Here is a 15,751-nt window from a genome sequence, read left to right as displayed (position 1 = left end):
CTAAATACAATATAGCATGTCCTGATTGCGGGGTTTTGGAAACAAATTAAAACGTACAGCTCTGTTATCACTTCCAACATAAATGAAGACAGAAAGCTAAACAGCAGTGACGTTTGTAGGGTTACTGAAGTTTGGCTAGCTGGTATTTAATGATGTGCTACGTGACCGCTAGCGACACAGCTATGTTAGCATAATATAAACAAGCTAACTTTTTTTCCACTTGATAAAAGTTAACGTGAGTGTTCTCGGTGGTCAGGAACAAATGTAATCGCATGGCAGGATGCTGTAAAAGGACCAAACTTCAGCTAGGAGAACAACTGAGATAATCCATCCACAATACGAGGTTAGTCATTCATATACTGCTGCATGGGCTGGGCTGTAGTTACATCATGCGGTTTTAAAAACTGAGCTTAAATAAATGATTAGCGGTAATAAAAGCCGAGGGAGGTCAACAGTGATCACTGACTGTTTTAGGAGCTTTTTGAGATTAAATAGAAGAAAATACATAACATTAAACATGTTAACAACACAAAAGCCATATTAAACGCAGACTACTTTGGACCCGGAAGTAGGATTTGTCACGTCATCACTTAACGACTGGATTAGTCACATAGTGGTCAGAAAATTAGCATATTTTAGTGCAATGGATATAGCTAGCTGCTTTTTTAAGGCACAGGGATATAGGTTATAGGATTTAGGTTTAAGTTCCAATGCAAGAAGCAACAAAAAATGATTAGGGGATGCAACATATAACAGGCTCTGTGGCGCAATGGATAGCGCATTGGACTTCTAGTGATTCACTTCAGATGTAATTCAAAGGTTGTGGGTTCAAGTCCCATCAGAGTCACTATTTAACTGAGGGACCTACCTGAGGTTCTATCTATAACACAATTACATGACTTTTTATTAGGAAAGAAAAGTCACAGTTTTTCCTTTTGTTTTCTACTGTACCTTTTCTGTTTTCATTACAGAGTGTCCACATACTAATGGATGAACCATTACAGAAACATAAAAAATATTTTGGTAATTACTAATACAGTTACTGTAGCATAAGCCATTGAGTGGTGGTCTAACAAATTTGTTAAGTGTTCAGTTTTGTGACAAGTTAATGCATTGAATTGCACTTTACGCAAGGCTTTAGGGGACAAAATCAAACACAAGCTAAAAGACAGACATTTAACATTGTTACATGCCTGTAGTCTTATAGCATTACATACTGCAAAGGACTGAAGTCTATTGGATTATTCTGCATGTGGATAAAAAACTGTATGTGGATACATTTTATGAGACCAGCTTGAAATTCACAGTTTCCTTAAATCATAAGAAAAAATACTCAAACTAAGTTTTACATTTATAGGATGGATTAACACTTTTTTTTTTACCCTTGCAAAAGATTTTTGATATCTTCTTACTAATATTACCTTTTTATTAGATTTTCTTAAAGTCTGAATTTGTGAAACAATGCTCTGTCTCTTGAAAATATAAGATAATTATGTTCTGGCTCCTGGATATGTTGTGTTTGAGTTTCTTTGAGTTTGCTGTTTATAAGTCTTATTTCTATTATGCCAGTGCCCCAGTCTCTCCCAATCTTGTCTCTGTGTTTTGTTATCCTTTCAGTCTCTCCAGTCTGTCATGTCTCATTGTCTGTTTACCCCCAGTAGTATTATCAACTTAGTAGTTTGAGTAGTGTTAGTCTGAGTCTCAGTATTTATTTGTATGTGTGTTGCTTCCTGTTTTATTTTGATACTCTCTCGTTCTTGCATGTTATATTCAGTTTTGCTTCCCCTGTCATGTCAGTCAGATTCTGCTCAGCTGTGCATCCAGGTGTGTCCACTCTGCCCTAATCTCCTCCTGTGTAAATACCATCTGTGTCTCCCTCTGTTCTCTGTCATGTCATCCACTTGAGCTGTGTGTTTTGCTTGCATTCGTTTCCTTGTAGTTTTCAAGCTTCCTAGTTTGTAGTTTTTACCTCGCTAGAGTTTTTGTATTCCTTATGTTTTGTGTTTATAACCTAAAGCAATAAAGTTGCCTCTCTTAGTTTACCCATGTCTCTATCTGGCAATTTGGTCCTGCCTTGCCTGTCACACAGCCGTACATGACAGGAACACTAAATCTTGGTCTCACAGGAAGCCCTGAAACATTGGTCACAGTACCCAGAGGTCAAGTCATCATGGGCAGTTAGAAAAGTTATGTGACCTTTATAAAGGTACTTAACCCCAGTGAGTCAGTGGCAGACGCCTGTTAGTGTGGGCAGCTGCTAGGTGGCACATTTTACAGCTGTGTTTTTATGCTTGAGATTTATTTTATGTGGCATCAATAAACCCAATGAAAGAAAAACCAGTTAAAACTGTGTTGAAACACCGAAAATGTGTGTGATTGCCATTTGAGGTGAATCGCTGAGAGGAGTCATTCTGTCCACAACATCTCCTATTGATTACTAAACATAGGATATGCAACTGCAAACTGCTCAGAGACTAATGTACAGACAGGGACAAAAATATTTGTGAACTTGAGTAAGCTCTTTCTGAGTTCTTCTTGCAGGAAGAATAAGAGTTGCCCATTAACAGACAGACAGTGTCACTGCCAACAGCGGCTCTGTGGTTTTACAAATCTGGTTGATGATTTTGAATAGCAACATGACTGCTCGCTTTGAGCACAGACATGGATCCTCATTCGCTACCAGCAGAATGAATGACAACATTTTTACTTGAGGCGTTGAGGGGACTGATAGCCACAGTGGCATGCTCAGGCATCTTGTTTCGATGTTAAATAAAGTGGTCTACTCAGAGTCTCAACGTATAATGCTGCAGTCTGAGGGGAAAAAAAGTCGAGGCAATTATATTTCTGTCCCTGTTTCACTTCTATTGAAAGTTTCCACAGTAATTTATTTTCTGAATAAGTTCCATGACCTCTCAGGCCTCTAAAAACCTGTTTAAATTCCCCATTGTACAATTTCAAATATGCCTATGTGACAAAAGGAAAATAAACATTCATTTTCTCAGTCCTGAAAACTTAATTTTTACAGCAGTAGCAACAATTGACAAGATGGTAATAAAAAATAATGACAACTTTACAACAATTTTTCAGGGTTTCCTAAACTTCCTGTGCATCAAGGACCAAAATTCAGCAGAAAAAGGAAATGTGCATTAGTTAATTACAGTACCAATGCATCATCTACTCTAAAATGATAATTTATATATTTTTAATAATAGAATTTTTCAGGCTTCTTGTTATTTTTGTATAAACTCCAACAATGAAGTAATCAGAACTGTAGAATAAAATGCTCAACTTCTAAACTTTTGACTAGACTAGAATTTTTTCAACTTACCTTTTTTTTAGTATTTAATGCTGTTCAAGACACGGTCAGATCAAACCAGACATCTGTAAAGAACAGACTGTGTTATGCAGAGTTATGCAGACTAGCAAAACAGCAACATTCAGTATAGCAACATTATCAATGCAAACTGATTTACTTTCATCTTGATATAACTAATTATATTTTTCTAAATTATAAAGCAATTTACAAAAATAGATTTTTTTTTAATAAAATAGAATAATATTTATTGCCAGTCCATCCATTTATCCATTTTGTTTTCACCCAAAATCAGACTGCATGATGATGGACAAAGCAGTAATTCACGGTATTCCAGACATCCTTCCTGATCCCACATTCTAGTTCCTCTTGGGCATCCTAGGGCATTCCCAGCTTGATGAGATATGTCTCCAGCAAGTTCTGGGTCTGCCCAGTGATCTCCTCCCAGCTGGATGTGCTTGGAAAACCTCCAAAGAGATGCACGCAAGAAGCATCCTGATTAGACGCCTGAACCACCTGAGTTGACTCCTGGAGCATCACAATGAAGCAGCGGCTTTGCTCTTAGCAGCGGCTTTGCTCTTAGCACCATCCAGGAGTCTGAGTTCCAGCCACCATTCACGATTACCAAGATTGTATGGCCACAGGTCTAACTGAAAAAAGGATGGTTTAAAGGGTTTTGATTCTTCCTTGTTGAAAAATTGCTACCTAATTACAGAGGAGGGGTTAGCATCCCTCTGATCCTGGGAAACAGCCACTGGTATAGTCTCCAAGGGTAAATCGGTTCCAGGTGAGGGGACAGACTAAGAAAAAAATCTCTCAATAATTCACAATTCACAGTTTGAGAACCTTGCTGGGTAGCAGGAAGAAATAACCTCCACTGCCATGTAGGCCCATGGGTTGGATACTATGCAGCCTGGGTGGCAGCCAAAAGCAGGGGTCTTGATGTGCCGGTGTCTTTAACAAACTAAGCTTTTAAACACATCTGCATAGAGGGAAGAAAATGGCACAAGATGGAGTAGTTTATATAGACACTCTGCAACACTTGTCAGTCACACTGGTTGCTTCTGTGACTGGTCAGAATGTGTGTTGATTTGAACTGTGTACTATCTCCTTTCCTTTTCATAAAGGACGGTTCAGTGTATCCTGTGTGGTAATGCAGGAACCAATGAAGTATCTTTCCTTTGTATTTGGAGAATTCGAACAGCTCTAACTGTGCCACGGACACAGTACCTCTATTATTTCACTCACTCATTCCTAAGCAAAACTGACTTTTCAAAATGCAATGAAGGCGATGCATAAAGGTGGAGACACAGTGGATATGAACTGACAGGACAAATGATGAAAAATGCCATAAACCAAACCATCATAAGCAATGCTACAGCACAACAAGCATGTGCTGTTTGGGGCTGTATGATGGAGACAATAGCTGGCTCATCTATCTCACATCAATCCCCAACAAAGTCCCCCCATTATCAGTTTTCTTATCTGCTTATCTGACTGGTTGTAAGGAGCCGGAGTCTAACTCTGATGATATCGACTGAGAGGTTGCCAGTTTGTCACAGACAGACAAGTAGTCGTTCTCTGACATTAACACGTATAGTGAATTCATAATCACCAGTCAACCCAACTGGGGCAGTATTCACTGATACCAAAAATCTTTTGGATCTATAGAGCTGGCAGCATATGAATGGAGGTCTCAGGATAATTATGGCATTATTCATTAAACTGTGTGTTCTATTACATATTCTGAATTAGGGTAATAACCTTTAATTCTTATTACAACAATAGCCCTCATTTATCACATAAGATACACTTGGTGTTACTTGGTGTTCAGGATTGAGATCAGTTCAGATTTTGGCAGAATTATGAACAAAAGCCAAAGAAATCAATTCAATAATTAATTAATCAATGAATCTTAATCACTAGTTCTTTTACCCATATAAAACTTTAAAATGTCCACATTATGAGTGAGTCAAAGATCTTGGGCTTCAGGCAAACAAGTGAGGGACGTTCTTTCCTAACCTTTTATTTAACACCAACAACACTTTTTATTACTTTTGGACAACGGAGATGATCTTCTCCATTCAGTTGCTCCCTTTAGGGGTCACCATATCATCTTACAATATCCCTGGCATCCACGCCATCATTCTTACGTCCTCCTGTCATGATCCGGAGTTTGTGACTCCATGTTTATGTTTTAGTAGTTATTATTATTCTGGGTTTTGTTTTCATGTTCCTATGTGTTCCCCAGTCTGTGTGAAGTTTTTGCGTTGTGTTATTGGGTGTATGTGTTTCCTGTTTTATTTTGAAGGTCTGCGTCTTATGTGAGTGTTTTCAGTTTGCCTCCCTAGTCTCGTCACGTTAATCACTCCCAGCTGTGTCCCCCACCTGTGTGTGATCTCCCTGTGTTCTCTGAGTGTTTTTATGTCTTGTCTTCTGTCTTAGTCGTTGCTGGTTCGTCTGTGTTGTTTCCCCTCGGTCTCCCTGCGTCTCTCCGTATGCATTTCCCCGGACCTCCCTGCATCTTCGTTTCTGGTTTGTTTTGTTAGTTTTACCCAGTTTAGGTTTCCGGTTTCATGTTCACCCACCATTGCTGTTTGTACCCACTCCTGTAAATAAATACTCACCTGCACCAGAGCTGCCACCTTTTGGGTCCTTTCTACAACTCCACACGTCTGCCACACCGGACGTGACAGTTCCTCCATTATATCTACAAATCTTCTCTCTGATCTTCCACCAGCATCCTCTGTGTTTGTCCAGATCATCTCAGCCTTTCCTCATATGCCTTTATGTCTCCACCCACTCCACTCTGTCACCAGTGCAAACAGGAAGGGGCTCAGAGCTGATTCCTGATCTACTCCCATCTCTAGCTTGAATACACCTGGCACTCATCTATTGTGGTCACCAATGTTCCCTCTAAGCTGCGCGCGTGCGCAATTGCGCACTGCTGGCACGGTCTCTGAGCACAGAAAATCTGCGTTGCGCACAAATTTTTTTAAAATTAAAACTTTAACAATTCTGTTTTGCAGTGTTAGTCAGTAAGTGACTGGCTGGGATTAGAACGATGTCACCTTCTCCCATAGTCCAGCCAATAATGCGATTCGCATTCGTATATACGCAGCTAATCAACGTCGTTGACAGGCTATGACAGCGTCCTTATGTGCCGACACCGGTGTTTTAGCTAGCAAAGCGGCGTGGCTGATGTGGAGTGAAGTCACGTTAATGACAACGTTTACAACCATTGGAGATGTGAGCAGGACAGACGGAACAATTGACAGAAAAAGTGTGGACTTTATACCAGTTTTTAAATTGTGTTGATAGGCCACGTAAAACCAGAGTTATGATAAAAATATACGCAATGTTTGGTTTTCTTCCTGAATATTATCATTGTTTATATTTACTGCGGGAAGAAACGGTAAAAACGGTGTTTTATAAGGAAAACGCTCGAAAGCACTCTCCACCTGTGAGCGAAAACAACGCCAAAAACCCCCCACTCTTTCCTATTGGTGGAAAAATGTACCATGTTGACCAATCAAAAAATTATATGGCAACATGGCATTTAGTTGTTTAGGAAGGGGGGAAGTTTTAGGAGTGACAGCGGTGTTTTGAGATGTGAGAGATTTGCGACGTTTAGCGCAAATCTTGTGATGTTAGTGTGTAGTGTAGTCAATAGTTTTGACTACACTACACACTGTGTCAGAACAATGAGGCGACTACTGAATGTTACAGGTGTTACGGGAGTGATACATCTCCTGTTGTCAGGCCTGCAGGTATCAGGCTGTGGTTCTCCTTTATCTCATAGTAGACATAAACTATTTTTTGGAGTGGCACAAATAATTTGTCTATAAATAGTTGCTGCAAAAAACTTTGTTGTTTGCATAACTCAGTTACTTTTTGAAGAAGTAACTATATAATTAATTGCCCAACATTGGTCATTATTTACTGTACTTTGCAGACAGAGAGTTACAGGACTCTCTCCCAGACCACAGACTCATATTCATAATACAAGTCAGAGCTTTATAAAATAAAAAAAAAGAAGAAAGAAAGAAAGCTGTGTTTTCAAAATTGGAGTTCAGGTTATTTTTACTTCCAATAGTGTTAACATACTACACAGGTCAATGACTAGATTTCTTTACATTTTCATTGTAAGTGGGCTAAAGCAGTTAATTAAAAGTAGTCTAACATAAATGCTGTAATTTGATTATTTTAATAAAACCATGTAACTTGGATCGATTCGATGCTGGCGTGACCACAGTGCACACGTCTGCTGTTGCTCACAGTGGTCCAAGGGACCGCTCAGTGAGTTTGTGTGTTCGCTCAGACACATGAAAAATTAGAGGGAACATTGGTGGTCACCCAGGACACGTGCAGAGAAACATTTCTAATTCCCTGTGTGAACAAATATACTTAGAGCTGTTCTCGTGTTAATGTTGATTCCAAATACATGATAATACTATGTGTGAACAGGCCCTTTGTAGCTACTATCAGGCAAACCAAATCTCAGGGACTAAAATGTGTGCACATGTATTCAAACTGCAAGGTGTCTACAGTAGAAGTTGCCATCTATGAAAAGAAAAACTTAGACGGTCTAAATCTACTCATATGACTCACTATTGAGAGAAAAGCAGCATCTTGCTAAATCGATTTCCCTACTTCCTACTCTCTAAGTCAACACTGCAAGAAAGCAACACAAGCTTATGTACTGAGAACGTTTTCCCCCCCCACAATCAATAGCAAGCTGCTGTTTCACCTGAATAAGCACTCAAAAAGCTGATCATCCACCCAGCTTCTTATCAGGAGATGCTGGATGAATAATAATGCCAAGTGATGATGACTCTGAATGAAAAATGCGATTCATTTTGGCGTCAAAATGTCTTTGTAATGAGAGATTGTCAACATGAAGGAGATGAGGTTAAAAACAGCTGGACAGGTATTAGGCTTAAAAACAGCTGCACAAAAAACTTATGTTTGAAGGAGTGACAGCGGTTCTTCCACAGTGCTAAGAAAGAAACAGTTAACTGCAGGCATGCGATGAATCAGATGATAAAGGGTGATTTTAAATCGCTCCCTTGATCAAGTGGAAAAAACAGGTGCTTACACTGGGATTTTTTTAAAGGTCATGACAGATCAAATATTTGCTTTTGTAGCTTAACTTTTGATTAAAGAGTGCACAGTTTGCATACACACGTCTCCCACAAAATGTCATTACATTATATTTATTTAAGTGTGACAAAAATCTATGTTAACTCTATAAACCCTGAACCCTGAAATAATGTCCAGAACATATAGATTTTAAATTTAGATATAATTTTGCATATGTGAATGTAATTTTGCATAATCTTTGTTATATCTGGCATTTTTTTTGGCAGTTTATTGCTCACAGTTTACCTTAAATAAACAAATGGGAGTTGGGGTTAAAAAAGATACACTTGGTGTTACTGGGTTCTAAAGAAAATCCTCCCTTTTAACCAGAAAACTGGAGATCAGGTCTCAAATGCATATATTTCATTCATTTTCACTCGTTGGCTAACTGTGCCAGAAACGCTAGGTCAAGTTTAGCGAGAAATGTGCAGCTGAGCACAATAGTTTTAAAAGTTAAACCATTTGTGAACTTTGAATGACAGGTCAGTTTTGCCTTTAATTTCCCTTTTTCATTCAAACCAAAGTTAGCAGCTTTTTAATAATATGGCTAATTACAACTTTAATTTGCTAGCCAAACTAGCTGAATGTTAGCTAGTTTGGCTACCTAACGTCCAAGCTAACTCCTTTACTCTGTGGTCACTATAATGCTGCAGCTACTACAACTACTTTTACCGATAATAATAATCGAGTGATGGACAAAATACCACACTTCACATGAACTTTTTGCCGAAATATATGTTTTTCTTTTTGTGCAGTGTCAAGCAATATAAACCCACTGCAAAAAAGTTGCACCTTCTCGTATGTTAGGTGTTAGTGTTGCTCAAATATCTCACCTGAGGAGAAAAAAATGTAAATGCTGAATGTCAACCTTGAACGCCATCCACTGCAGGACATCACTTTGTGTGCACACACCTAAGGTACCTGATTTAAAATGCAGCTGGTGTTAGCAGCTCTATAAAACACGTTTTACTGCTCACCCCGATGGTAAAAGTTATTGTGTATAATTATGTCAGAAAAGGATAAAAAGAGACCACAGTCACAAGTCGGGATTGCATTACAATACTGCATCGACAACTAGACTTTATTCACAAGTTGTTTACACCAATAGAACAAAATATCTTCTGTTGTGTTTTGGGTTTTATGTACAGTTTTAATGCAACAGACCAGCTATCTATTCATACTTGATGGTGAGTGAGAAAGAAAGAACAGCAGCAGGGAAACTGATTGAGTATCAACATTGCAAAATAAACAAATAAAAATAAAAGCCCATTATAATAAGCTTGATTCAAATATAGTAGAATAAGATCATTTAAAGTGAATGCCAGTTCACTTAATTCCACATTTTCATAATATACCTGACAGTATCCTAAAAAAGGGAGAGAAACAGAATCTCATTTCACATTGAACACATTATTAAAAGCAGCATTTCTCGTAGCACGTTTCAATTTTGTGATGGAAAAATGTAGACCAGCTTGCTGCAGTGTTACATCATATTGTTACTGCACCCGTTTCAGCCCGCTTTAACTATGATCTGCACAGTTTAGAGAAGATAATCCTTGGCTTTTGTACTTTAAGGTCCTTGGAGCATCTTGTTTAATAAAGAGTCTAACACAAAGTTAATAGATACATCAGCAGTTGGCTGGTTACTTGCAGAGGTTTGTAAAGGTCATTTTGAGGCAAGGAGAACATTACAGCACACATTTGTTGAATAGTCATGCATTAGCAGCATAGTGTATGCAATTCATGTCATCGGTGATTTACAAACAGAATTAGTAGAATTAACTGAATGAAACATTTCAAACTGTCAACCAATTGATTTTGCACGAGCTGGTTTCCCAAAGCCATCTTTAATATTCAGTGTCTTAACTTCAGGCTATTTAGTAGTGGCTTTTGTCTAGCTAAAACTGAAAATGAGCCGACAATCCCAGGACATTCTGTTCAGAAGCCAGCAAAAATAATGATCGCTGAAGTTGTCTGTAACTGGTGGTGGGGCCTTTTCTTGAGAGGCGTGATACTGAAATAAACCTACATACATGGGCTAAAACATAAAAAACAAGAGTTAATGCTGACTGTGCTCTTTTTATTTACAGCAGTACATAAAACATGTTAATTTTAGAATGGTGTTGGGAAAACCAGCTGAGGCGTGTCACTGCAAACTAATTTCCATTGCAATACAGATTTCACTACTGTACATGGACAAATCATCCATTAATGCTACATTAAGAACCTACTATTCAGAAGCAGAGCTATTCCTTTTGGCATGACAATACTTGTCAGAAACATTACCATTTAAAATGACTCCACTCCAGCATTTTGAACTTATAGTTATTTGAAGTAGGTACTTGTGAGAAGACTCTCACAAACTTTTGGCCGAACAGAAACTTCTGCTCCGGCAGAATGTTCTTCAATGTTTATCGCAGCGGTTTTCATTTAGCACAGGCACAGCTAATCTTTAATCCGCAGGTTAATCCACTAGAATGAGGCCATTTTAAAATGAAGCATTACTCCTTATCCTCGTGGCTTTTACCAGTCCATCTACTGAATGTTTATTTTTTTTGTTAAGGCAGACATGAGTGTAACTTCACTGACAAGCCACAACATTGTTTTTCCACAAGAAAGAACAATTCAGGTAGAAGAAACACAAAATTGCTTCAACAAAGATGAAGCAAAATCATTTGACCGTATTTCCAGTATTAGCACGTTTTTTTGTTCAACTAAGACAGTTACCGATAATGTGTTAATTTTTGGGTTTCCCTGCTTACTTTTACAAAAGCAAGGCTTCGTGGGAGATGGAATCACTCGTGTTTTGCCTAATATCTACCGTACTGACCAACGCTACGTGCTGATGAGTTACAGCATACTGTGACACACTAGCATACTGCATCAAAACATATCAAAAAGCATGGCATTAAATATCAGACACAATATGTGATGATCTGCGTCACAAATGCACCCACTCAGAGACCAATCAGTGGCATCAATTCAGTAAAACTCTCAGGTTTGGCAACTGGCCACGTTGAACATTGCCCAGAAAATCAGAATCAGATATACGATTACATTTTGAGCCATCTTATTTTGATCATTGCCAGCTGATGCCAATGAGATCAATGTTCATCTATAAACAAAAATTATGATAATTAGACACTTAACAGAATACAGATGAATTTGAAAAATCGCTTAAAAGGCGTTTAAATGCGGCAAAGTGTTACTTTGGAAAACAGGCTGCTTGGATCATCACAACAGAAGGAAGGTCTGTCTATGTACAGGATAGTTTCAATGGTTTCCTGGCACAACGTTGACTGAGATCGAATGGGAGATGTTAAGAATTGCAAGGAACGGCTGCACATGGAAGGGAGAGGGGTCACAAGGAGGAAAGACGAGACATGCGGAAATGAGAGAATGGGATAAAAGATGAGAAAAAACAACTGATGACAAGATAGGGTGAGAAATAGGAAATTTGACTGCAGGAAATAATAGAAGCGATAAATGGTAAAAACATGGGTAAATATTAGACATGAAAAGGGCATGGGAGTAGCAAGGAGTGTGAAAACAAAATGAAAGTAGAAGACAGTGGAGAGAGGAGGAAAATGAAGAAGGAGTGGAGAAAAAGAAGAAAGGCAGACAGGAAAACACAGATTAAGTGAAGTGTCAGAAGGAGGAGAAACAAGAGACGGAAATGACAGATGAGAAGCACGAGAGGGGAAAGAACATAAATAACAGGGTAAAAAATTTAGGAGACGGGAGAAAGACAAAATAGGAAACAATATAGGAGAAGATCCTTGGGATGAGGAGTAGAGAAGGTGTTGTTTTCTACTGTGGAAGAGCTTTCAGGATGGCATTCACCTCCTCAGCAACGGCTGTCAATGCGAACTCAAACTGATCCTGCAGACAGACAAAAAAGAGAAAGAAAGTTAAAAGTTTATACATGCAAGAAGAAAAAGATTACTAAGTGTTTGATTTCAGCGATACATGCTACTTTGCATTTACCCTTCAAAAATCCTTAATATTGTATCAGTTTGCGGAGATTATGATGCTGAACAAAATGTGGAAGTACCCAACTTTTATTTCCCACAGACCTTTTTGTCTGTGATCATAGAAAAGCCTGTGAAAAAAATCCCACTGGCTTTGTGGCAAAGGGAGACTCTAGCTTCATGGCCGTGAAGTTTAGATGGCCATGCTTATGTTAGAGAACTGTTATGTTGTTTTGAAACACTTATTTATACTTGTACGTGATCAAAACATGGTTGACCTATGAGTACTTTATCCTCACAGTAAGAAGTAGATTAAAGGCACAAACAGCAGATCAAATTCAGAAATGAAATCAGAGTGCTGAGGCTGGGTCTCCTGACCACAAAGGGAATCAATGTGTGAGGAGTGCAGGGAGAGTGCTGTGACAGCAGTTCAGTCAGGATACATGCTTTAATAAAACCTGGATCAATACCATGGATGTTTTACACACATCCTGGGTTTCCTTTCTAATTAAGTTCACAGATCAGCCGGTAATTGTTTCCAGACCAGCCGGAGTCATTCAGTGTACAGTGTGATGACGATATACTTGGTTGTAGGTCTCTGAGGCAGTGAACAAATGTATTTTAGAATATGAGTCTTTTTAATAATTTGTTTGAGGACTTTTTCCCCCAAAAAATACTTACAAAACTTTATTCCCTTTATTCCCTAAACACTTAACCAAAATGGAATAGAACCACCTTTTTTGTAAATTCTTATTCTCGATCATTCACTTCATATAACCAGAAAGCCTCCACTACAAGTTCTGATTAGGACAACCTGGGACAGGTTATCAGCACCTATTTGAACTCTATACATATTCCTCTGTGATTTGACCTGATTTTCCCATAATCCCTTTCAGAAATCGATTCATCTGAGCTGAAGCAGTGGAGCCAGTCCCCAAAACTCTCAAATCTAGTCTCTCTCACAATAGGGCATAGAGATTATCATCTCAGCAAAGACTTTTAGACAAAGTGAAGTTTTGATGGGAGTGTGATCGATTGTTAGAAAGACAGTTCTGGGGCATTAAGGCGATCTAAGAATGTCAAGTTGACATTTTGAGTTTACCATGGCAATCCTTCGTGTAACCTTTCTACCCAAATTCATGTGACAGCACAGATGGATTGTTTGTTTTTTTGATAGAGATGCTGAGAATGACCTTACTTACATTATATGCTGATGGAAATAAAAGTAGCCTTCCACAGTAGCAACCTTAAATGTAATTACTGCAAATCAGCCTGTATATGCAAAACATTCTCACTGTCATTCTCGGATACTTAGGACTTCTTGGCGTCACATTTTAATCCTCCTATGGTTTCGATTTCCAACATGCAGCATAACGGAGCTCATGTTGTAGATTAGCATCTTGATGGGTCACACAGTGGAGCAGATCTAAGTCACTGGGTGTGTTGCATAGGTTCATGGTGAACATCTTTCATTGATGAACCAAGATTTGAAACAGCGAAATATTATAGTGTCTGACTCATTCCAATGTAGCTGAAGTGAGATCCATCCATAGCTATCACAACTTATTATATTCCACCATGTAATTTGACTGCTGGTACAAAAGCAAAATAATACAGACAAATCTGAGAAAAGCTTTAAATATTTTTTTGATACTTTAATGTTCCTGATGATGCACTGTGTGAGAAGTGCTGTTCATGCACTAGTGTGCAGTCACTACCATACATTTTAAATCTAATAAATATATATATTTTTTCTGCTCATATACATCTTGTTCCTTGATAAATGTTGGCGAAGGTCCTTTCTCCTTCAAGGACCTGCACTTTTATTTATATTTGAGGATTTGTTGAAGTTTGTGAAATTACGTTAAGCAGGATTTTTAAATGTAAAAACAAAAAAAGTCATCTGTTCACACTGTTCCATAAATCAAACAAAATCTGCACAAACAAACAGGATTCAGGTGTGTGTTACCTTAGTCTGAACCATTCCTGGCCTCTGGTCCCGCAGGTGCTCCAGAGTCGCTGCAATATCAATCTCCTTGGCACCTGCCATACACACACACACACACACACACACACACACACACACACACAAATGATGTTGGATTGTGTTCAAGGCACCACCAAGATAATCCAGCTAACATCACTCAATCTGCTCTTTTAAACCAACTCCCATTAGAACAGCAAAGGCGATTACATTCATCCTCTTAGCACAAACACACACACACACACACTCTGACTCTAGAAAACAGTGATGATCTTTAGTTGAAATGAAAAAAAGATGAAGAGGCCAAAGGAGCTGGTGCAGAGGACTTTGTGAGGGAAATCACAGGAACACATGTTTGCTACATTTTCTAAAGAAACCTGAGTCAATCTGAAAGCTCCTTGTTAGTCTTTGGTTGTTCTTAGCCTTTCATGAAGGTTGCCCACCAGAGCTCTCTCAGCCACTGCCAAAAGCTGACGTGTGTTTGTCTGTGTGTGTATTGCCCGTCAGTCTGTCTGTATGCCAGACTGGGATAATGTCCCACAGCTGACAAAAGTGTGGCTGGCTGCAGTCAGCTCAATGACCTCAGGCCAAATGCTGGTCAGATTATCAGAGACTGTGATAGATTACAAACATATTATAATCCTTTTGGAGTCAAACACAAGGAGGCATATACGTATCTGACGTGTATAATCTTATGTGACCATAATTGAAAAACTAGATTTCTCCAGTTTCAGCACTTAAGCCTTGATAAGCCCATTCTAGCCTTTATAGACAAAAGTCTTTCACGTCTTTGAAAAGTAACAATAAAAACGACAGTTTGAATGTTTTCTTTTTAAATTTGTCTTAATAGTGTTTTTAGTTAAGCACTATTTAGACGAGCTACTTGGAATTGATTGGATCAATACATAATACAATATTACAATTAACAAGACTTTATTTAAAAAATGGTTTGCTTCTGTTTCTCAGTGTGGAAATGGACAAAACTATGGGGTCACAACTTTTACTCCTTCAGTTCAGGTGTTTTCAGTCCCACTGCCACAGGTGAACAAAATCAATCAAGCTATACAAATGTTTGTGAAAAAAACTGGTTGTTTTACAGAGCAATCCAAGGGTAACAGCAATCTACCGGTGCAACACGTCAGTTTGTGCACTTTCTCCCTCCTAGATATTGCACAAACAACTAAGTTTTACTACAGTGACTGCTACTATTAAAGTGACAGACAACATCAAGTTAATGCATAAAAGTTGCCAGTGCTTTGCAGAGTTTGAAAACCTTCTCTGACATCAACAACAGCACAAAGATTGTGCGCCCAGAGCTTCAATGGGATGGGTTTGCATGGC

At 38.6% G+C, this 15,751-nt stretch overlaps 1 protein-coding gene and 1 non-coding gene across 2 annotated transcripts in view; one reads left to right on the top strand and one right to left on the bottom strand.

Annotated features, from left to right (window-relative positions):
- The first annotated feature begins 755 nt into the window (after window positions 1-755).
- On the top strand, window positions 756-847 carry trnar-ucu (transfer RNA arginine (anticodon UCU)). Its single transcript is given in 2 exon segments — window positions 756-792; window positions 812-847. It is a non-coding gene; the product is annotated as a tRNA-Arg (tRNA).
- Window positions 848-9,500: 8,653 nt separating this feature from the next.
- The window catches only part of LOC102205351 (receptor-type tyrosine-protein phosphatase N2-like), a 214,455-nt gene continuing 208,204 nt past the window's right edge, over window positions 9,501-15,751 (bottom strand). Inside the window, exons 22-23 of the mRNA XM_005740735.2 lie at window positions 14,396-14,469; window positions 9,501-12,337 (exon numbers count right to left, since the gene is read on the bottom strand). Coding sequence (XP_005740792.1) covers window positions 12,266-12,337; window positions 14,396-14,469 — 146 coding nt within the window. The 3' untranslated portion in view covers window positions 9,501-12,265. The remainder of the gene's footprint in view (window positions 12,338-14,395; window positions 14,470-15,751) is intronic.

Source organism: Pundamilia nyererei, unplaced genomic scaffold (assembly GCF_000239375.1).
Source record: "Pundamilia nyererei isolate P.nyererei 1_Seehausen unplaced genomic scaffold, PunNye1.0 scaffold00103, whole genome shotgun sequence".
NCBI classification, from domain to species: Eukaryota; Metazoa; Chordata; class Actinopteri; order Cichliformes; family Cichlidae; genus Pundamilia; species Pundamilia nyererei.
Note: the sequence above shows the minus strand (reverse complement) of the source record. Positions and strands in the feature narration are given on the sequence as shown.